The 21,691-nt window shown below is 38.4% G+C and overlaps 2 protein-coding genes across 4 annotated transcripts in view; one reads left to right on the top strand and one right to left on the bottom strand.

Moving 5' to 3' along the window:
• The window catches only part of LOC122093753 (ubiquitin-conjugating enzyme E2 variant 1C), an 11,412-nt gene extending 7,747 nt beyond the window's left edge, over window positions 1-3,665 (bottom strand). The window contains exon 1 of the mRNA XM_042664224.1: window positions 3,449-3,665. Coding sequence (XP_042520158.1) covers window positions 3,449-3,482 — 34 coding nt within the window. The 5' untranslated portion in view covers window positions 3,483-3,665. The remainder of the gene's footprint in view (window positions 1-3,448) is intronic.
• A 2,493-nt stretch (window positions 3,666-6,158) lies between these two features.
• On the top strand, window positions 6,159-20,279 carry LOC122094026 (serine/arginine-rich splicing factor 4-like). 3 transcript variants are annotated; one of them, XR_006144611.1, is made up of 3 exons: window positions 6,159-6,368; window positions 7,632-9,867; window positions 19,892-20,279. XR_006144611.1 is itself a non-coding variant. In XM_042664621.1 (2 exons), the coding sequence occupies exon 2, from the start codon at window positions 7,632-7,634 to the stop codon at window positions 9,756-9,758; it is 2,127 nt and encodes a 708-aa protein (XP_042520555.1). In that variant the 5' UTR covers window positions 6,861-7,285; the 3' UTR covers window positions 9,759-10,057. The 3 variants fall into 3 exon arrangements, 1 of the variants encoding a protein (XP_042520555.1); XR_006144610.1 differs by having other exon boundaries at window positions 19,881-20,279; XM_042664621.1 differs by lacking the exons at window positions 6,159-6,368; window positions 19,892-20,279 and adding an exon at window positions 6,861-7,285 and having other exon boundaries at window positions 7,632-10,057.
• Window positions 20,280-21,691: the final 1,412 nt, after the last annotated feature.

The following is a 21,691-nucleotide window of genomic DNA, read 5'->3' as shown; positions in this document are numbered from 1 at the left end:
AAAAAAAAAAAAAAAAAAAAAAAAAAAAAAAAAAAAAAAACAAAAAAACAAAAAATCAAAAAAAAAAAAAAAAAAAAACAAAAAAAAAAAAAAAAAAAAAAAAAAAAAAAAAAAAACAAAAAAAAAAAAAACTAAAAACAAAAAAAAACAAAAAATAAATAAATAAATAAACAAAACAAAACAAAAAACCCTTAAATGAAACTGCCTCGAATGTATCTATGATTACCTAAAAGCTTCAATTACTTCAATTCAAGAGAGTCACCAAACTTCTGAATAATTATACCCTTGTGTAGCACTTCCTAGGGGATGCTTAAAGTAATGATAACGAATCATCCAATCCACAATTATATAAGGAGTATAACCTTCAAATGCATGAAAATGGAAATCAGAAGAGTTAACCTCACCAATCATGTTAGAACTTTGAACCCATCCTACATGAAAGTTCATACTTTGATCTTTTCCATAATTGTTTTGAGCTTTTCGATAAATATTCAAAGAGATTTGATGATCCTTTATCAAATATTGCAGAGAATATGAGACCTAACCTATACTTCCCAAGATCTGGCCAGTTTAATAACATTAGGGAGGGATCGATTAGGTTCTCTCAGCTTTCCAAAGATTCTGTAGGACTTGGTGGAGAATGCTTCAGGAGTGATTTGATGCAAGGAACAACAGTGATCCAACCACTAGTGAAGGCTTCTCCCACAGCTAATGACCTATGATTCAAGCTATTCACTGAAAGGTCTGCCACATGACAATGATGCTTTTGTCAATCACACAGTTTGTTTTCTTTTCACCTTTTTAGCAAACAATCAGAATGATGGTTTGGAAGATAAGGAGTTTCAGATAGGCCATATGTCAAATTTTAAGGACTTCTAGATAGGCCATATGTCAAAATAAGTGGCTTATTTCAACCATATGACCCACCTTGCGCCTTTTTTTTTTCTTTTTTTTTCCTTTTTCCTTGTTTTTTCAATGGGTTTAATTCTACAAATAGAAACTGTCTCAAAGGTCATGTTCAACGTAGACCCATGGATGCCCCAGTGCGGAAGAGCGACCACATTCAATTAGAGGGAGCCAAAAGAGGTAGGGGCAAGCCTAAAATGACTATTGACAAAGTGGTAAGAAAATATAGCCAATGGTAGTGTTCGATTCTAGTATGTCCGCAGATAGAGTTAAGTGGAGGACAAGGACCCATGTAGCCGACCCCTTGTAGGGGATGTTCCTCTCATGCTACTTTGGCTACTGCTTTGACTTCTTCTTTTACCTCCTTTTACCAAATTTTTACTTCCCTTTGTATCACTTCTTTTTATTCTTATTTCTATTACTATTCTAGACCGTATCGGATCTATGTAGCCACCCCATTTAGTTGGGATAAGGTTATGATTGTTGTTGTATTTTTATATCATTTATATAATTATGGCTACACTATTTTGTTCTAGTGTATCGTTGAACCATCATTCTATGAGCTCTACGTCTTCCTCTTGTTATCAAAAGGTTAAGCTTTTCCAATTTCCTTGCCTCATTAATGCATATAAATATATGCTAAGATACTAGATAGATAAATCATGTTCTGCCAACTCATTCCATCAGGGAGTATATATCTGTGTATTTACGAGTGAAACAATTAAATAGACCATATGTATCTTTATCATAAGCATAGCATAATTATGATTATATTATTCAAAAGGTATTATGGATTCATTCATGTCATTTAGCTTTTTTCAGATTCCCTTGCCTTATTAGTGCATATAGATATAAGTTAAGATGCATGAATCATGCTCACATTCCAATAATTATTTAAATTCCTTTACAAAAGCACTCCTCACTACTTCCAGTCCATTGAATATGATCAAATATTCAAATCATCTAATGAAGATCTCCAAAAGCACAATTATGATCAACGTTTCACGATATTGATAATAAAGCAAAGCAAAAGGTACCATAATCGCCCATGTAAATTAGGCTAGACAGAAGGATGCAAAATATAGGTGGTTAATGTCCAACAAGGGATCTTCTCTTCTTTCTTTGTTTACCCATGCGAATTGACGCCTTGCATCAATAAAAGGGTACACCAGATTGGCGGAGGAAATGAAAGACTGAACAACAACTTCAAATTCATGAACCATTACTACGACCACTGATTGGCAGAGGGAAGAAGGGTAGATTCCATAGATAGCATGGTCTAAATTTCAACAAAAACATCTTAACAGGGAAAGCCATATTTCCAAAATGAATTTATCAAATGATTGCCTCTAGGTATCAACACGCACCAACAGTAAATCAATGATGCATCCATAAAACATTGGGCATTGGCCATCTCACAGATAGACTCACGACGGGCTTACAAGAAGGAATAAAGCAACTACTTACCTTGAGTCTGCAATAAGTAACAGTCATATAAAACATTGAATAAAAGGTGGACGTCAAGGATAAATGAGAAATATCCGTAATCAATTTACACCAGCAATACATCTCTACATTGAAAATTGTCACTAATCAAGGGAACCTTGTAGTCAAATTATGATAAACAACTAGAAAGAGTACACAGAGACACGTTAAAAAAATGATAATCTCTTTGTGCCAGTAGTGCCAGTGTATTTCACTGAAAAATAAATAAATCCAGAACTTCATACTCTAATCACAGAAGAATACAAGAAACCACAAACCTGTAGAAAGAATACATTGAAACACAAATAGTAAAAAGAATTTGGCAATTTGTTTCCGCAAACAATACTTCACTCGGAAAGTTAAAGAAATAGATAAGTTAAGTTTTCATAGTATATTCCCATAAGCATACAATAAGTTAAACACATAATGGAAATCTGTTTACAATGTAAAAGTAAACCATAGAACAAATAAGATGTTAAGAAAACTAGTTAAACACAGTAAAGTCATCGCTCAAGGGTAGAATTTTATACTATAGTTCCCAGAAGTGTAGATTGAAGAAAACAACGCAACAAACATCAATATATAAGACCTCCTCAGCAAAAGATCACAAATCCTTTATTGCATACCCCATGTAATTCTCACAATGATAAGAAAAGAAATCAAAACTTTGAGATTGATACATCGGGAGGATGAATTGTATGATCATTATCCCTCGAAAAAATAAAAAATAATGAGCGGGAAACGGAATAAATAAAATAAAAGAATATCGTAAAAACCCAGAAGCACAACTGCCTAGAAATACGATTTACAATCAAAACCATCGTCTGAAAAAACAGAGAATTCAAGATCAATGACCCATTAGGGATTCCTGTACAAGAATGAACAAGAAAACTAGAAAATGAAAGAAAGCCCATGAAATCGAAGACGAAGACCAATTCGAAAAACCCATAATGGTTTCAATCTAATATACGCCAAAAATTCAGGAAAAATAATTGGAAAATCATCTGAAATAGATTAAATTGAATCATAAACTGTAAAGGACGGGTGCGTGACTCACCAACAACACTGGATCCTCCTGAGCCCATCGTCATTGAGGATAATAGTCTTGCTCAGCTGGGTCTTATTCAGATCTGGCCAAAGTCGGGGGTTTATTGGAGAGAGAAAATTAGATTCTTGAGACTTGAGAGGGTGATTGTCAGATAAAAGAGGAGACCCAAACCTAAAGAGGAATAAAGAGGCGAAAGGGTAAATGCAGTGACGGTGTTTGCGTTGGAAGGAATAAAGTGGGAATTGGTAATTTACCTTTACCACTCTCCTGAGTCCGTAAAGCTAATGCCCTTTGGAGCTTTGGGAGCCCTCACTGACAACCCCTGGCCATGGTCAAGGGATGCGATCGCCCCAAGTTCTGGTTAAAGGTGGATTCTTCGCTGCGAAAAGACAAATACACCTATTGATCGGCGTGGTATTATTTTTTCCCTTCTTTTTAATATTAGACCCACAAATCAATTTCGCACTCAAATCGTCCGAGGTGAGTATTGAGTGGTGAGTGGCAGTGAGAATCCAACGTTGGGAAAGTCCTAGTATGCATATCAGCCATTGGATCCTCATTGCAGCTCACTACTTCCTTGCAAAGGATTTTAGTGCATCAATCTCTGCTAGGGAGATTCAACCCGCTTTGATTCACAATCATTCAGATAAAAGCGGGCAGCATCTTTCGAAGATGTTATTATCTTTTTCTGGTTGGTGATCTCTACTTGGTCATCTGGTCACTGCGTTAGGGTGTGCATAAAAATTGGGGGTATGATCGTCTTTTTTCAACCCTGTGTCTAGGCTTGGAGGCATATGATCATGTAGTGATATTTTCCTCGAATCTTATGAAGGAAATGGTGATTGATTGATATGTATGAATTGTGCTAGTAGATAATTGTGGGATTGAGTATCAACAACAACTTTTTTTCTTTATTCATCAATATGGTCATCTTCTTTTTCACGTCTTCACAGTGATTATATTTTGGTTTAGGATTTTGCATCTATAGTGATGTGTAAAAGAACTATGTTTCTAGTCAAAAGACCAATTGTCAGTATTTCAAATTTTCAAAATTAATGATATTTTATTTTTTATGATAAAGAAAAAATAAATAAATAAATAAACTAAGTAGATTAAGGCTATAGTAAAATAAAATAAGGCTAAGCTTTGTTGTTGTTGTTGTTGTTTATTAAGGTTGCGTTTGGTATGCATTTTTTGAAACACATTTTGAATATATAGTAAAATAAAATAAAATAAAATGCTTGGTATACATTCTCGTTCTCAAATACTAGAATGCATCAAATAATGAGGCTCATTCTAGAACAGGTTTTTAGTCCATTTTGCGTTCACGTTCTAACGACTGACCATCATTTTGTCTATAGTATTGCTTCGATAATGGTCACCGTGAACAACTCGAATCTGAAGAAAAATCGAGGCTCATTTAATTTTCATTTGTGTGGTTGAGATCAAGGGTCATGGATTCCCACAATTCAAGGAAAAATGTCAAAATCTAATCTCCCCAATGGAAGAAGTCATGGACACTCGATTGATTTTAGGTTGGTGGTCATTGGCTAACATCCTTCCTCTCCCTTGTTATGACCCGCAAGATTTTTAATTCAGTCTTCTCTTTTCTTATGAATCCTAGCTTGGTATGCAAGCTAAAGATAGCTCTGTTTAAGCTATAGTGGCTAGGGGCTTTCTCGCTTGTTCCTTCCTCTCCCTTGTAATGACCCGCAAGATTTTTTAATTCAGGCTTTTCTTTTATCATGAATCCTTAGCTTGGTATGCAAGCTAAAGAAATCTCTGTTTAAACAAGCCCATTATGGGTCTTACATAATCAAGATCTTTTATCCTTTATGTAATTTCACAACCTTCGACAAGAAGAAAAGGAGGATCAATAAGAAAGGTAAAGGGAGGCTTGTCACTGCCACACTTTTGTCTACTAAAAGTTTCAAAAAGGTCTTAAGAGGATGGAATTTTGGTGCCCTTTTTAAAATGGGTTTGATTACATGCATTATGAACTCATGTTCTTTTTTAAAAGGTCAGTTGGCTTAAGCCCATTATCGGTCTTAAAACATTTTACAGGTTTGGGCTTTATATTGTTGGGTTTAGATTTGAGCTCATAGGTTGTCTAGCCTAGGCCAGCTCGGCTCAGCCTTGACTTGAAGGATTGCATTCATATTCAAAACAATTGGAATGGATATGGTTATGAGATTTTAAATCAATAAAAATTTATAAGTTGCACATTGTGGATGGATGTGTACTCCTCTCACTCCCGTCCTTTGTTTTTTAAGATTCATGTGCATTCAATGAGAAATTTTGTACATTTGTTGCAGATATATCAATTTTTAAGTTTTTCCGATATGTCAATATTAGTAGGGTTTGACAACACAAGGTAGATCTCATCCATGGATATACTTGACAAACACTAGCTTAGCCTTGTGGCGACGATTTAAGCTTGAAGAGCCAACACCTAGAGGAGATTGTGAGGTCAGACTCCTATTTTTATGCAAGTATGAGTGGATATGTGTGTAAGAGTAGATGACCATTGGCTCTACTAATACTTAATTGATTGGTCATCAGCCAATGGGATTGTTGGTGTGTCGCTATGCCTAGACAAAGCTTGCGCACCACATCCGCTGGCGTGTAACCAAAGAAGGATATTTAGGAAACAAACACTATTTGTGTGCGTGTGACTTACGCCACGTGGTGCTGGCATAGAGAAGGGACTAGGTATTTATTGATTCGGCCTCCACTACATCCGCGTGTTCGACGAATCTTCCTCGTTTCCATCCTAGACGGGTTCCTTCAAGAAGGCCCTTTTGTTCTTACCCCGAGCTACTTCCGCTTCTGCGGTGAACGCGACACTGGTTCTCTCTCTCCCATGCCGAATCTTTAGGGTTTTTGCAAACAGTTATTAAGGTCGTTCTTCATATTCTCCTAATTCCAGGTATTTATTGAATTCGTCTTCTTTTTCATCTTGTTTACATTTATATCAATCTTTTAGACTTTATTTCCCGCTTTCAATTGGTCGTGTCTCTGCAAATTTAGTTCAATCTTGTGGGTTGGTGGCGGAGAACGGATTTTCAATGAGCAATCTTTCATCTGGATACAACCAAGATGGCATTTGCAGACCTGTAAAACCCTAACAACGACATAGAAAAATGTAATCCTTATCTTGCTGCTAATTTGTTTGCTCTCTATCCGATACATTCTATTTTGGTGCTAATGGACTAAAGATCAAGAAGGGAAGACGAAGAAGAGAGATGAAAATGAATGAGAGGACTTGTTGGTAGTAGTACGCACCAGTTTCCTCAATATTTCCCTAACTTCAAGTTTATCTTTCTCTCCCCACGTGAACCACGTGAACTTAGAAGCTCTGTTATGCTCAAACGAGCCAAATGGGTCCTTATTTCTAAACGAAAAGAATTGTTACATTGAATAAAAAAGAATCAGAAGCTATCGATCAGAGGGAAGAATTGGAATAATAGCACGGAGAGGGTGTTTAATACATACAGAACAGATATAGGAGACAGCTCCACGAGCCTGTTTGTGTGCAATGGACTGCCCAGTGTGTAGGAGAAGGATGATGTCAGAGGCTTATTGCCGTTATGACCCCGCCGCCATGTAAGGTCATTTTTGAGCTCTGAGAGAAGTTTGCAGGCTGCTGAAGGAAACGAACCTAACCAGGCCAATTCTGAATCGAAGAGATAAACGAGTGAGGAGAACAGACTTCCAGCCAGGAAGGACTGAAGATGTATAATCCTTTTTTTCTTCCAGCCGGTGGGAAAAGAGTAGCTTATCACTTACCCACTCTGGTTCACAGTTCTTTTAACTGATAGGAAGTTATTTAGCTAATCATCCAAGGTATTATTGGGTCGTGTATTTCTGTTAACGAATGTATTAAGATGTGATGTTGTTCTTTTCTTTTATTTGCATTGTTCATGGATTTATGCTGCTTACATTTGATACGTTTGTTTTGTCTGCAAACGTCAGTGGATTTAAAAGATAAGGATTTTTTCTGTTATATTAGTTACTCACCTTTTCCAATTTCCACGGTATCTATAATCGCGATTGTCATACTACCCTTCACCTTTATCATGCCAATGGCTTCTAGTTAAATTGACATCATTTTAGAATTGTTTTTTCAAATTCTTTCCTCCAACATGATCATACATGATTGCAATGATAATTTTGTCTGTTGATTTTACAGATGTCTCTGTTTCTTGGTAATCTATCTTCTCATGTCCGACGAGAAGAACTTGAACGTGTTTTCCGGAGGTTTGGGCGTAGTAATGTGCAGCTGAAAGATGGATATGGTTTTGTCATATTTGATGTTCCTTACAATGCAGAAAAGGCTCTCAGAGCACTTCGAGGAAAGAATATTTGTGGGGAGCCAGTATCTATTACGTGGGCGAACAAACAACCAAGGCCTTTTCAAAGATTTGCACGAGGTACCAGGACCTTTGAACCAAACCAAGGGAAAAATTTCACAAGAGGAGAAAGTTATGGTATGCGACAAAAGGGTGTGAACCGACGACCAGACTATAAAATGGTTGCCAAGCACCTAGATAGTACCAGTGGACTGCCATACATGGTGGATCCACTTGAGAAGGAAATTGTTCATCACCAGGAGCGTATGGTAGACCAAGGCAGAGAAAAAGGTCATGACTCCAAGGCAAGATTGCTGGACGAAGGTGCTAGTATTGCACCCAATCTGGTGGATAATGATAGATGGGGTGAACCTGCCAGTGTCCCGTTGAATGATAATGGAGTCGAAAATGGAACAGACTTTGATCGTTATGAACCTTACCATGGGTTTGACAAAAGAGACGAAGAAGAAAACCAACACATGAATGGTCCTTATGGTTCTCCTACTTGTGGGATATCTCAAGAGAAACATTGGAAAGAGCATAGCAGTGAAGCAACATTGAAGCAACCTAATACTCCGAAGCCCCAACAAACCTGCTATGGTTGTGGGTTGACTGGCCACATAATACGTTACTGTCCCCAAGCAGATACTTCTCAACAGGAGAGGTTTGCCCGCTTTGACCATAAGAGAGACGATAGAATTGGTTTTAGAGGTGGTGGTGATGTGAAGTCAAAAAGTCTGAGGCCTTCATCTTACCGAAGGCCGAAGACGAGTAAAGATCCTATGATCGTGAGGCAGCATAGGACTGACACAGTGGCATGTGGTTCTGGAAAGTCTAGGAAGTTGGTTAGGAGGAATGGAAGCTTCCCTGGAAATAGGGAAACTTCCCGGTCTCAGCCCAGAAGGGAAAGTCGAGGTAGAAAGAGAAGTAGAGCGGAACCTGGAAGTCCGAAGAAACATCATGGAAAGAAGTTAAGGAAGTCAACTTCTTCTTGTAAGCATTCAAATTCCATTGCGTCCAGTTCTCGCTCACGTTCGTGGTCCTCAAAGTCTGTTTCTGGGATGAGTTCCTATTCTAGATCAAGTTCACTTTTTAGATCTCGTTCAGTGTCATCTATTTCAACATCCTCTTCAACATCAGCCTATTCGACATCTGAAAGTTCAAGGTCCAGGTCAAGGTCAAGGTCAAGTTCAAGTTCTCCCTCTTCCTTGTCTTTGTCCATATCACCTGGTCGGCCTTTGCCATCTTCTCCAAGTGAGGCACCAACAAAGGCAACTAGTGCTTCCTTGAAGGAATTACTGGAGAATGTTCCCAGTCCCCAATCCAAGCACCTTTTGGTTGAGCAAAAACAGCTAATGGAAAGTGATGCAAGTTCAGAGAATTTAAAACGAAAAGGTGCAAGTGTGACAGTGAAAGATGAGAATACATTATTATACTTGAAAGTAGAGGATGAGATGAAAAAGGATAGTCATGGGCAGCTGGATGATGATAGAAACCATACTATTTCTAGGATTCATTATGAGGTAACAAATGTAGGCACAAATTCATTGGAACAATGTATTGCTGGTAATCCATCTTCAGAGAATTTGAAAGACAAGAGGGAACTTCTGAAATCACAGCCACAAAAACATTTAGAGTCACCAAGTGGAAAGGCAAATCATGAGTTTCCTGTTTATTCACAGCCTAACAATTCGACCAGAATATCCTCAGATGAGATGTACATGGTCTTGAAACACCATGGATTGGCACTGCCAGAAGAAAGTGAAAAGCACTTACCTATTGAGTCGTTCTTTGGTTCAGCTCGGTTATGGCCTTGGGAGATCATATATTACCGCCGACTGAAGAAGGGTCCAATAACAACTGAGAATTATGCTAGGCGTGTTGCTCAAAATTTAGAATTTGGCATTGTGGATAAGTTTGTCAGAAGCAGTAGTGGATGGGGAGAATGTGATCATAACAATTCCTGATTTGTTTTTTCATTTTTGTGTGGACTTACTGTCAAGGCGTGCAGAACCCAACATGTTTTCACAAATTTTTGTTGTATCCTTTGTTGAGGCTTACATCCGATATAAACAGGTAAATCTCAGAATATAGTCTGTCTAATTCTGGTCCTTGTAATAAAATTTTGGTTGTGTATATTTTTCTCATTTGTCTTTGGTGGAGATGGCTTGTTTATGATTCAACATAGTTTTTTGTTGCATGTCCTCTTAAATTGTCACTGTGCAAAAGTTAAATGATTCAATGAATTGCAAACTTTTTTTTCCAAGTTCCTTTTGTGGTGTAAAATTGGTAGTGGAGGAAAGCTGTTATGCATGGTAGAGAATATTTTGCAGTAGAAATTTCAAAGTGCTCATGGATTGGAATCATGAAGGTTTTATATTTTGTTACGAAAAGTGAACATGTAGTTCACAATCCACATAAAAAAAATTCCTCAATTGTTGCATGATATGCTGTCAACCATAATTTATACCATTTGAATGGGGTTTACAGCTTCTTGTGTTTTAGTATACTGTCACAGATTGTGAACTCTTACAATGACAGTTCCTAATCGAAAAGGTTGGAGAAGAAATTTGATTGCAGAGCATGTGAATTTTGCTGTAATAGGTTCTTGGTAAATCTTTTTCTGGGGTGATTGGAGCAATTGAAATTTTGTGCTGTATGCTACGGAGTGTTTGGTTGTTATTTCAAGTCAGAATTAAGCATGAAGGTGATTGGTTGTTATTTCTGGGGTGCTTGGGATAGTTCAAATTTTAGTTATATGCTGATCCTATCAAGCCTCTGACTTTCCTCACTTAAACTTTTACCAAATCTGAGCTCTAGGAACCAATTTAAGATCAAGGGACGAGTAGATTCATGTTTGAGCATTATGAAGACATGAACAAGCTTTAAAAGAATGCAAATGCTGAAAGACTTAGCAGTAACCATATGCATGAAAAGCTCTAAAAGGATGCAAATACTGAGAGACTCAGCAGTGGTTATATACATGAGAAATCCCTTCTTGGTGGTTGGTGGAAGACATGGCTATATGAAGGCTAGGAATTCATAGTTTTTGTGGGAATCTTTTTTCATTCCTCCCCCCTTTTTAGCTTAAAAGTGGTTTTGGGAAGCTTTTTGATGGAATTGAGTAGCGAAAGTTGTTTGCTTCTCTGCCTCAGAAACCCACGTCTCAGGCATTGATTCTGAGTTACGTCATTTGCTTGAATTCGAGGGCCATTAGTTACATGCATATTGTGTTTTATTGTTCACTCATTCTGACAGGTTAATGTAGAAGTAGATTGATGCAGATTAGTCACCAAAATAGGCTTGTTTTATTAGGATAAGCCTAGGATTGGGTTCCATACATGTTGGGCCTTTGGTCCCATATATTTTGATTGTAATATGGGCCTAAAAGAGGGGCCTTAAGGTTGCATACGGGATTACTAGTTTATTTCCTTTTTCAACTAGTTTCTATTTTCAGTTAGTTTCTACTTTCAGTTTTTAGTAACTATCGTATTAGAAGAATATTTGGTTTCCTTTTTTGAGGAACCTTCTATTTTGTAATTCCCTCCCCCATCAACATTATAAATAAAGAGGAGGAGGCTCCTAAAGGAAGAATGATTTTGATAAACAAATTAATGGCTGCTACTATTGTCTTCTCCATGAAGATTTGTCTTGTGTCTGATCAAGGCTGATGGAATTGGTGTTTGATCCAATTGACTCTCTGTGGTGTGAAGCCCGAGAAGTTCCTTTCAAGTGTTTTTCTTCCTCTTCAAGGTTGTTTTCAAGGGTTCTACTGTTGATCATCGAATCAGGTATTTAAAACCAGTATTGCCTAGAATTCTCTTCAGTTTCACAATTGGTTCCCTGTTTCTGTAGCATTTACAGCCATCAGTTTTGGCTGAAATTCTGGTCAGACCTCCCTCTCTATTCAGGCGAAACTCGACCCAGATTTGGGGCTATTCTGATCAGCCTTTCTTGAGATATTTAAAATCTCTGTTTTTGAACTGTAGTGATTTACAGAACAGAGACCAGAACCAACAGGGTAATTCTGTCCCTTTCTGTTTCTGTGGATGTTATTCTGGTTTATGCTCTGTTAAGGACTTATTTTTGTGCCGGAGTTAGTCCTATTTCCTAGTTTATAATCTGGATCTATAGAGGACAGCTTTGGGGTTTGAATTCTGATTACAGTTCTTATATGTGGAATTACTGTCTTGCATTGGGTGATATTGGTTGTTCTTTGATAAGTATCCTGCAGTTTGGGATTAGGTTGACTTGTCAATCCTAGTCTATATTAAGTGGTATCAGAGCATGGCAGAGGACAACCCTATTACTGAGTTGAAGAACTCTATGGCTTCTATGATGGAGATACTATAGACAATAAGGGCTGAATAACAAACTTTTGGTGCAAGGGTATTGGCTGTGGAGATCCAACAATAACAACCTACCCATGGCACTCATGTACCACCTGAAGTGGAAGCCCCTATGAACTCAGTTGCTCAATTGGCTAACAGGAGGCCTAACCCTAATCTGAGAGGACCACAGAGGATTCCTTTAGTGCAACCAACTTTTGAAGAATATGTAAGGGGTTATTTTGACACTGAACGTCCTACACACCAGAGATACTTATGAGATTCACAGAAGGTCAAGTTTGACCTCAAGGAGTACGATGGTAGGCATGACCCCCAAGTGTTTTATGATTGGATAGCTGCATTGGACGACTAGTTTGACTATTATGACCTATATGAGGAATGGAAAATTAAACTAGTTCGTGCTAAGCTAGTTAAGGCTACTTGTGATTGGTGGAGAATCTATGAGCATGAACTGGAGGACCGTGGTCCATGGTAGAAAACCTATATGGGAAGAGATGAAGCAAGAACTATTTGATAAGTACTTGCCACATAACTTTAAAGCTCGCATACAATAGTACAAGACCAGTTGAACTCTCTTCGTTAGGGGAATATGACTGTTGCGGAGTATATGAACATATTTGATGCACTTTATTATCGCACATGCGTTAGGGAGAATGAGAGGCAATTACTTTCTCGGTTTCGATTGGGATTGCGAGCTGAAATTAATAAGGGAATTGGTGTTGCTGATGTGTACAGTGTACACAATGAGAGATTACTTTGACAATGCTCTTCGGGTAGAGGAATTAATAGAACCAGAAGGTAGAAGGTTTGGTTTCCAAGCTAGAGAGCATGAGAAAAAAATTCCAGCACCTAACTCTACTACTACAGCTCCTGCACACGCCACGTTTCCTTCACATTCTGACAAAGGGAAGCCACCTATGACCAGTGGCAATAAAGTGTAATGTTATCACTGCCAAGCGGTTGGGCACTATACGAAGACTTGTTCACATCGTCAGAGAACAAATGCGGTTGCTGAAATTAAAAAGGCACATGAAAAAGTAGATCGTGATCTATATTTGTATCCGCTTGAGGATGGGGATTTTAATATCTTTGATGATGTCGATGCATATGATGATGGGTCTTGTGGCATTTATGTTACAAGTAATGTCTTGGTTATTGAAACCATGGAATAAGGCTCCACTGAAGAGAATAGAGTAGACAATATTGAAGCCGTGGACGATGAGGTAGTGGTTGAGATCACTCCACAACAAGTCTTTGAGATTCATGATAAAAAGGAAGAGTTTGTTCCTCGAATACTTGATGAGAAGGTTACCAACATTGATGGCTCTATGCATACGACATTCACAGTTGGTATTGATTCAGAAGTTTGAACATATAGAGTTTGTTATGCCATTATGGTTTTTTGAAGAAAAAGCTCCACACCTTGAAGACTACCTTTCAAAAGTTTACAAGCAACCAGAATTTTGTTTGGGAATGGTCAAAGCTGCTACGCACATGTTTTCCCCTCATCATTGCAAAATTTGAGGACGAATTTTTTCAAGATGGGGAGAATTGATGCAGATTAATCACCAAATATGCTTGTTTTATTAGGAATAAGCCTAGGGTTGGGTTCCATACATGTTGGGCCTTTGATCCCATGTGTTTTGACTGTAATAGGCTACTTTTATGTGCCTAAAAGAGGGGCCTTAAGGTTGCATACGGGATTACTAATTTGTTTCATTTTTTATTAGTTTCATTTTTAAGTTGGGTTTGATTTGAGTTATATTTGTTTCCTTAGGAGTCAAGTTATTAGTTGAGTCAAGTCATTAGTAGTTAGTTTCCTTTTTCATCTGGTTTCTAATATCAGTTAGTTTCTACTTCCAGTTTTTAGTAACTATCGTATTAGGAGAATATTCGGTTTCCTTTTTTGAAGAACCTTCTATTTTGTAATTCCCTCCCCCATTAACATTATAAATAAAGAGGAGGAGGCTCCTAAAGGAAGAATGATTTGATAAACAAATTAATGGCTGCTGCTATTGTCTTCTCTATGAAGATTTGTCTTGTGTTTGATCAAGGCTGATGGAATTGGTGCTTGATCCAATTGACTCTCTACGGTGTGAAGCCCGAGAGGCTCCTTTCAAGTGTTCTTCTTCTTCTTCAAGGTTGTTTTCAAGGGTTCTGCTGTTGATCATCGAATCAAGTATTTAAAACTAGTATTGCCTAGAATTCTCTTCAGTTTCACAATTGGTTCCCTGTTCCTGTAGCATTTACAACCATCAGTTTTGGCTGAAATTCTGGTCAGACCTCCCTCTCTATTCAGGTGAAACTCGACCCAGATTTGGGGCTATTCTGATCAGCCTTTCTCGAGATATTTAAAATCTCTGTTTTTGAACTGTAGTGATTTACAGAACAGAGACCAGAACCGATAGGGTAATTCTGTCCCTTTCTGTTTCTGTGGATGTTATTCTGGTTTATGCTCTGTTAAGGACTTATTTCTGTGCCTGAGTTAGTCCTATTTCCTAGTTTATAATCTGGATCTATAGAGGACAGCTTTGGGGCTCGAATTCTGATTACAGAGAATTATTTTTTCATTAATTCTGATATGTGGAATTACTGCCCTACATTGGGTGATATTGGTTGTTCTTTGATAAGTATCCTGCAGTTTGGGATTAAGTTGACTTGTCACTCCTAGTCTACATTAAAGATTCAAGAGAATTACTCCCAGTACAATATACCCCAAACAAGACAATTTATACTCACTAGCTAACTTGATATCAATTAAAACAGAAGTCAAACAAAGGAGAGAGAAAGTGACCTGCATAGGGGTCAAGAGAGTGACCAGCAGCTGGAGACAGGCAGCTCAGATGGAGCTGCAAACCAGGTCGATGGAAGGTCCCACTTAGGGTACAAAAACCCCCAAAGATGATAAAGTTTTGACGGCCGGTTGGTGAGATATGGATCTTCTTGTTTTCTGACCTAGGAGAGGGAATAAGAAGAATTATATAGGAACAATAGTGATGTAGATGCACATTATGGAAGGAAATATGAGAGGAAGAAGGGTACCAGCCTTAGTCCACCTGAGTGGCTAGGGTTCAGCCAAGAAGCCAGCCGAACCCCTACTTGGTCCACCTGAGTGGCTAAGTACAAATAAGGGCCAATTGGGCCCATTAGCTAAGGGAATAATTAGTAGTTTTTAATTAATTAGTGGGCCATTGGGCCCATCGAGTTGAGTAAGTGGTATGTCGAGTCCAAATTGTCTTAGAACTATTTGTTTTCCACATAGGTTTATTATTCCTAGTCCAATTTTGAATTCCTAGTTGTAGTAGGAGTGTCTAGTCCTATTGGGAAACTAGCTCCTAGTTGAAGTAGGAGTGTCTAGTCCTATTGAGAAACTAGCTCCTAGTAGTAGTCTGATTGCTATTCTGCCCTCTATAAATAGAGGAGCCTATGTACTCAATTAGATTTTTGAATAAAGAGTTATTGCAGTCAATTGCTTATAATAGCGGGGATAGCTGTGGGTGAGAAGCCCGGGCCGAGACAGCCACTCCTCCCCACTTTTCCCTTTGTTTCTTCTTGTCTAAAGCTTTCTCTTTTATCCTAAAGTTACTGCTGTTGAAGGATACGACTGTTGTGAGTATTAAGAAGTTCAGATCTGTCCAAGTTACAAACCAGAATTGATTCTCCTGAAGCCTGCGATTATTTCTCCTAGGTCAAAAAATCACGAAAGCTTGTAACTTCACAACTAGCTGTCAGAATCCTCTCAACGTTGGGGGTTTTTGTACCCTCCCTAGGGACTGTCTACACTCAAAAGTGCAGCTCAATCGGACTCCTACAGACCAGGCCGCACCTTTCTCTCTCTAGCTCTATAGAAGGTCTTTCTCTCCCCAATCAGGTTGGGTTTTGGGTTGGTTTTGCTCCTATATGGGTATTGTATCATTGGGAGTTTATTTGATGGTCTTATTTCTTTGTTCCTGCTCTTATTTGGGTTTATAAACTGCTGGGGTAGTTTCTTGTAATTTATTCTTGCATTAAACAGCTTATCAGCTTCAGATGGTCTTCAATAGAGGATCGATTGGTCCTCTTGGAGAGTAGAACCAGTTCCCCAAAGGATCTGCATATCAGATCTAAGACTTGGGCAGCAAGGGTGGTCGATTGGCTTCAAGAACAGGAACTTCTTGATGGTCAATCGTAGCAGTTCAGGTCTGACTTAAGTTGGATCGATTAGGGCAGCAACAATGAACAGGAACAGGAAAATAATGGCAAAGAAATAAGAGTAAAGACAAGGGAATGTGGGGGAGGGTTGGCTATCTCAGCCCGGGCTTCTCACCCACAGCTATCCCGGCTGTTCTAAGCAATTGACTGCAATTTATCTTTATTCGAATTTGAGAATTAAGAGTACATAAGCTCTTCTATATATAGAGGGCAAATTAGCAGTCATACCATAATTAGGAGTACTTCAAGAAGGATTAGACCTTACATAATAGGAGTTGGATTCCAAATAGGACTAGACTAGAACTCCAACATGGAGTAAGTAACTAACTAGTCATTCACTGATAGGGAAACCTAAACTGACTAAAAACTGAAATAACAAAGGAAATAAACTCAAAACAGGACTCTAACTAAATTAATGAATTAAATCCCGTTTTTCTACTTTCTACCCATATTTTAAGCCCATTAAAGTGGCCCATTATAAAGAAAACTCATGGGATCAAAGGCCCAATACATACATAACCCAACCCAAGGCTTATTTGCAATAAAATAAGCCCATTAAGTGACTTATTTGCATCATATGTTGCTTTCTGTGACTACCATTTCAAGATGCAAATAAATTGTGGCGAAGGTATCTCACCAACTATGACAAAGATTAGTATGTGAGAATCAAAGAAAATAGAAACAAAGAGATCAGTAACTAAATAGGACTGAAATTGCAAGTCGAATTGATAATAGACACATGGAAGGAAATTAACAATGAAAGGAAACAAAGTAATAACTAATGTTGGAATTAGTTGCTGGCAGGAAAATAGACTCAGATATGCATGAAACTTTGGTCGAGTGGTCTACTTGTCAAGGAGAACAAGACTATAACATGCATAGTTGTCATTGCGTCTAGGTGACCCTAGGCGTAGGAGGGAAAAAATCAAGCCACAATTACAAGGCTTCAGCAAAGGGGCGCCTGGATGCATAGGTGTCTCCTTCACAACTGTGGGCTAAATCTTATGTTGATTTAATGGTCAGATTTGAAGATATGAGATAGTCTAAAAAATAGTAGGTGACTGAAATGGAAACTCAGATTTTGAAACCAAACAAAAACGATTAAAATTTGAAGGAATGGAAAGACTAGGAAAGGAAACTTAGTTGGAGAGAAAATAGTACTTCAGCAATTAGAAACTAATAGAAAACACATATTAATGTAGATAAGTCACTTAATGGGCTTATTTTATTGCAAATAAGCATTGGGGTGGGTTATGTATGTGTTTTGCCTTTGATCCCATGGGTTTTCTTTATAATGAGCCACTTTAATGGGCCTAAAATATGGGTAGAAAGTAGGAAAATGAGATTTAATTCATTAGCTTAGTTAGAGTCCTGTTTTGAGTCTAGTTCCTTTGTTATTTTAGTTTTTATTTAGTTTAAGTTTCTCTATTAGTGAATGACTAGTTAGTTACCTATTCCATGTTGGAGTTCTAGTCTAGTCCTATTTGGAGTCTAACCCCTGTTATGTATGTCTAGTTCTACTTGGAGTCTAACTCCTAGTTAGGTTATGACTGCTGGTTTGCCCTCTTTATATAGAGGAGCTAATGTAATGTAATTTCTCAGATTTGAAGAATGATGAATTGAGTTAAGTGTTTGAGAGCCTTAGGGCTGTGCGTATGAGTTCCCCCCCCCCCCCCCCCCCCCGGGTCTTCTTTATGTGATTTCTCCCTCTCCCTTGCAACTCTAAGATCCATATCAGGGATTCTTATCTATCCTTACCTGTCCTCTATCAATTTGAAAGGATCTGCTGTAACAGAATTCAGACATGGGAAGGAAACTTCCAGCAGAACTAGAGTTTGACGGGCTTGAGTTGCTGGTATTTTGGCACTAAGGCTAAATTTGGGTTTGAGAAAGTAACATTCGGGAAACAAACTAATTTTTTGGTTTGGCAATGGTTGGGTGGGTTGGTTTATCGGGATCAATTTTAATTAGGGGGAGGATTCGTCCCTTCTCCTTAATCCAGAACACAAGTAGCATTTTTAGAATGCTCCTTGATTCCTGATTCTTAGTGAGGTTTTCCACCGGTTCAATCCGTGGGAGCACAAGGAATTGAACTGGACATGCCAAACAGAATTCCACTCTCAAATTGATTCCGGAGAACAAGAATCAACAAAATCAAGGATTGGGAGTGGAACCAAATGTAGCCTAAGAAATCCGGTTAACACTTGAGATTTGAGAAGAAACTAACAATGGTCAGTGAGCAGAATAGCAACGTACAGAAAACAAACAGAATTTGAACTTGCATGCGCAGAAAGGGTAAACAACAGAAACTGACCTTGTGAAGGAGAAAAAGAAAGAATAGAAAAGAAAGGATATGGACTAGAACTTGACGAGCATCTCATCAATCCTGGTATCCTATGAAGGGTTTCACTGCATCTCATAGCAAAGGAGCTCTGAATCTCATTGAACTAACAAGAAAAAGTAATGTTTTATATCTCAAAATCATAGGGGAGTGGAGTAACCCACCCTCCTCTCTATTCATAGAGCTAATAAATAACAGAATTAGGAAACTCTTCGTGCATAAGCTAAGGGAAGTCCCGTTACAACTTAACTTTTGAAAATAGAAAGTACCTAGAAACTCTTAAGAAAATAAAATTAAGCACCTAATTTTGTACATGCCTTAAATCCATCATATCTGAGCGTTTAAAATTGGCCAATTACTATTGGATTTGCGTAGCCGACCTCAATTATTTGGAATAGGCTTTGTTGAGTTCAGTTGAGTGTGTACTAGTACTTACCAATTGCCATGGGGCCTAAATTTTGAAAGGAGCATGGATTAGTTTATTTTTTAGTGGGCAGGCTTGTGGTGTAATGGTTAAGTTGCACTATTGCAACATGTTACTTGGTCATAGGTTCAAACCTTGGAAATAGCCTCTCCAAACAAAGCAGGGGGTAAGGCTGTGTACATTTGCCCCTCCCAGACCCTGCAGTAGCGGGAGCCTCGTGCACTGGGTCGCACTTGTCATACTACTGCTATTGGTGGACTGCTCCATGCACTAAGAAGGGATAAAAAAAGGATGAAGTCTGATCATCCCAAGGTCTTGTTGCATCATTTGAGGGGTTGTGCTCATGCATGGCCATCCTTGTTGCAGACTAAACTGATTGGTTACATTTGAAAACGATTTCCAGAAAGGGCAATATAATCCCTTTTGAGAGTTGAGAAGAGAAATAAATTTCTTTTCTTTTCTCTCTCTCTCTCTCTCTCTCTCTCTCTCTCTCTCTCTCCTGGTTGCAGGGTGGGGGAGGGAGGTGAAGAATGGTGCTTTGGTCATCGGACAATGTGATTACAAGTGGCATAGATCATATAATTGAAAGAAATTCTCACATATAATTCATCCCATTAACCTGTAGTTTGAAATTCTGTTCTTGTAAATTTACTGAATTAGGACTCAGATATTATTGTGGTGGACTAATGCCAGGTTTTTTTCTTGTTGAATTAAGTTTACTTATATTTGAAGGTTTGGAGGTATTCACTTGATTTAATGCAGAATTTATTTTTTTTGGTTAAAGTTTTAATGCAGATTGGGACTGGAAAATTGATGTATTGACTAGGCATCATTGTCATTCACGAACAAGTGGGTGATGTTTTACTGTTTGTGGAAAATGAGAATTGATCATATGATACTGCCATTCAATTTGTGTTGTGGTTCAGAAACTGGTTGTTGTTGATTGGTATGGTGGGCTAGACTTATATCAAAGTGGTTCTATAACAAGTGAAACTGATCTTTCGAGTTTCCTTAGCATGTTTTGTCAAACAATATTGATTCAACTTGGTAACTCCTCCTAATTTAACTTAATTGTGGGTAGTGACACCACCTGATTTATTCCAGTTGCTAGTGATCCCTGGAAAAAAAAATTGTCAACAGGTCGGCGGTCCTGGCCATTCAATGAGATTGGTTTTTCGACAGTGAATTCTTATGGTTGATTGACATATGTAGGTCTGACTTCTGAGTCGTACCTTCTATAGGCTTAAGTGCTTATGAGACTGTACAGATGCCCTTAAATTATAGACGGTGATGGTGATTTTGTCTATTGGGGGTGCTGGACCTTACTAGGAGTGTAAGAGAGTGGGGTTCAGCTAAATGCAGGAAGAAGAAATGGTGGATTGGACACTGCTTTTCTGGTTGGGTTTTCCTTTTCTATTAAAATTCATGACTTGGAATCCAGTCAGGAGATGGAAAAGGTCTCTTTGTTCTTACATCTTTGACCAGGTTTGATGAAATAACATGCAGTTAATACTTTTGAAGGCAACTTGTGTGGAGGAGCCATGGTTTCTGGAGAGAGGTGAAAGGTAAAGAGAGATTTAATTTCAAAGAAGGCAACTTGTGTGGAGGAGCCATGGCTTCTGTAAAGAGGTGAAAGGAAAAGAGGATCCAATTTCATAGTTTTCATTTTTTCACTCAAATGTCAGAATACAAAGAGATTGTAGTTGGGCCAACGGAGCTGAACTTTACCCAAGTTGGTTCTCTGCTTTTGTGGCTGAAGAAAGAAAAGTTAATATCCGACTTATTGTTGATAAATGACGACCCTTAGATCAATGTGGGACCTATCTTTGTGTGGTCAACATCATGTAGGATTAGCTGATGCTCGTTATTTTAAGAATGTCCGCCCCCACTCCTCCCCCACCTCCCCCCCTTTTCCAATAATATTTGACCTTCTTCCCCCACCCATTTTTTTAAAATTTTGGGTAAAATTAGAACCCCACTACCTCGTTGGATTGTGTATGCTATTAAGCTTGTATTTCCAACTTCACTGAAGCTTTTATAGGGCCATAGTAGAACATCTTGTGATCTCTCTCCCTCTCTCACAGGACATGGTTCGTAATCTTGGATCAGGGTTGGAGGATTTGCCCGGATCGGTATCGGCTGATCTTGATCCGAGATTACGAACCTTGCTACAGGAAACCCCCCCCCCCCCAAAGAAAAAAGAAAAAACAGATTCCTTCTGAAGTCAGGATATATCCCAGTAGAGGGTTTTCTCTTTCTCTCTCTTTTCTGGAAGTCTGTGTTAGGGGGGGGGGAATTTGAGTAGACGAGGTTGCATGTATTTCCAACTTCACTGAAGCTTTTATAGGGCCATAGTAGGAGAACATCTTTTGATCCCTCTCCCTCTCTCACAGGACATGGTCCGTAATCTTGGATCAGGGTTGGAGGATTTGCCCAGATCGGTATCGGCTGATCTTGATCCGAGATTACGAACCTTGCTACAGCAAACCCCCCCCCCAAAAGAAAAAAGAAAAAAAAAGATACCTTCTGAATTCAGGATATAATATCCCAGTAGAGGGTTTTCTCTCTCTTTTCTGGAAGTCCTTGTTAGAGTGC

The sequence above is a fragment of the Macadamia integrifolia genome, chromosome 11 (genome assembly GCF_013358625.1).
Source record: "Macadamia integrifolia cultivar HAES 741 chromosome 11, SCU_Mint_v3, whole genome shotgun sequence".
Classification (NCBI taxonomy): domain Eukaryota; kingdom Viridiplantae; phylum Streptophyta; class Magnoliopsida; order Proteales; family Proteaceae; genus Macadamia; species Macadamia integrifolia.
The sequence above is the reverse complement of the archived record's forward strand: the minus strand, read 5'-3'. Positions and strand labels throughout refer to the sequence as shown.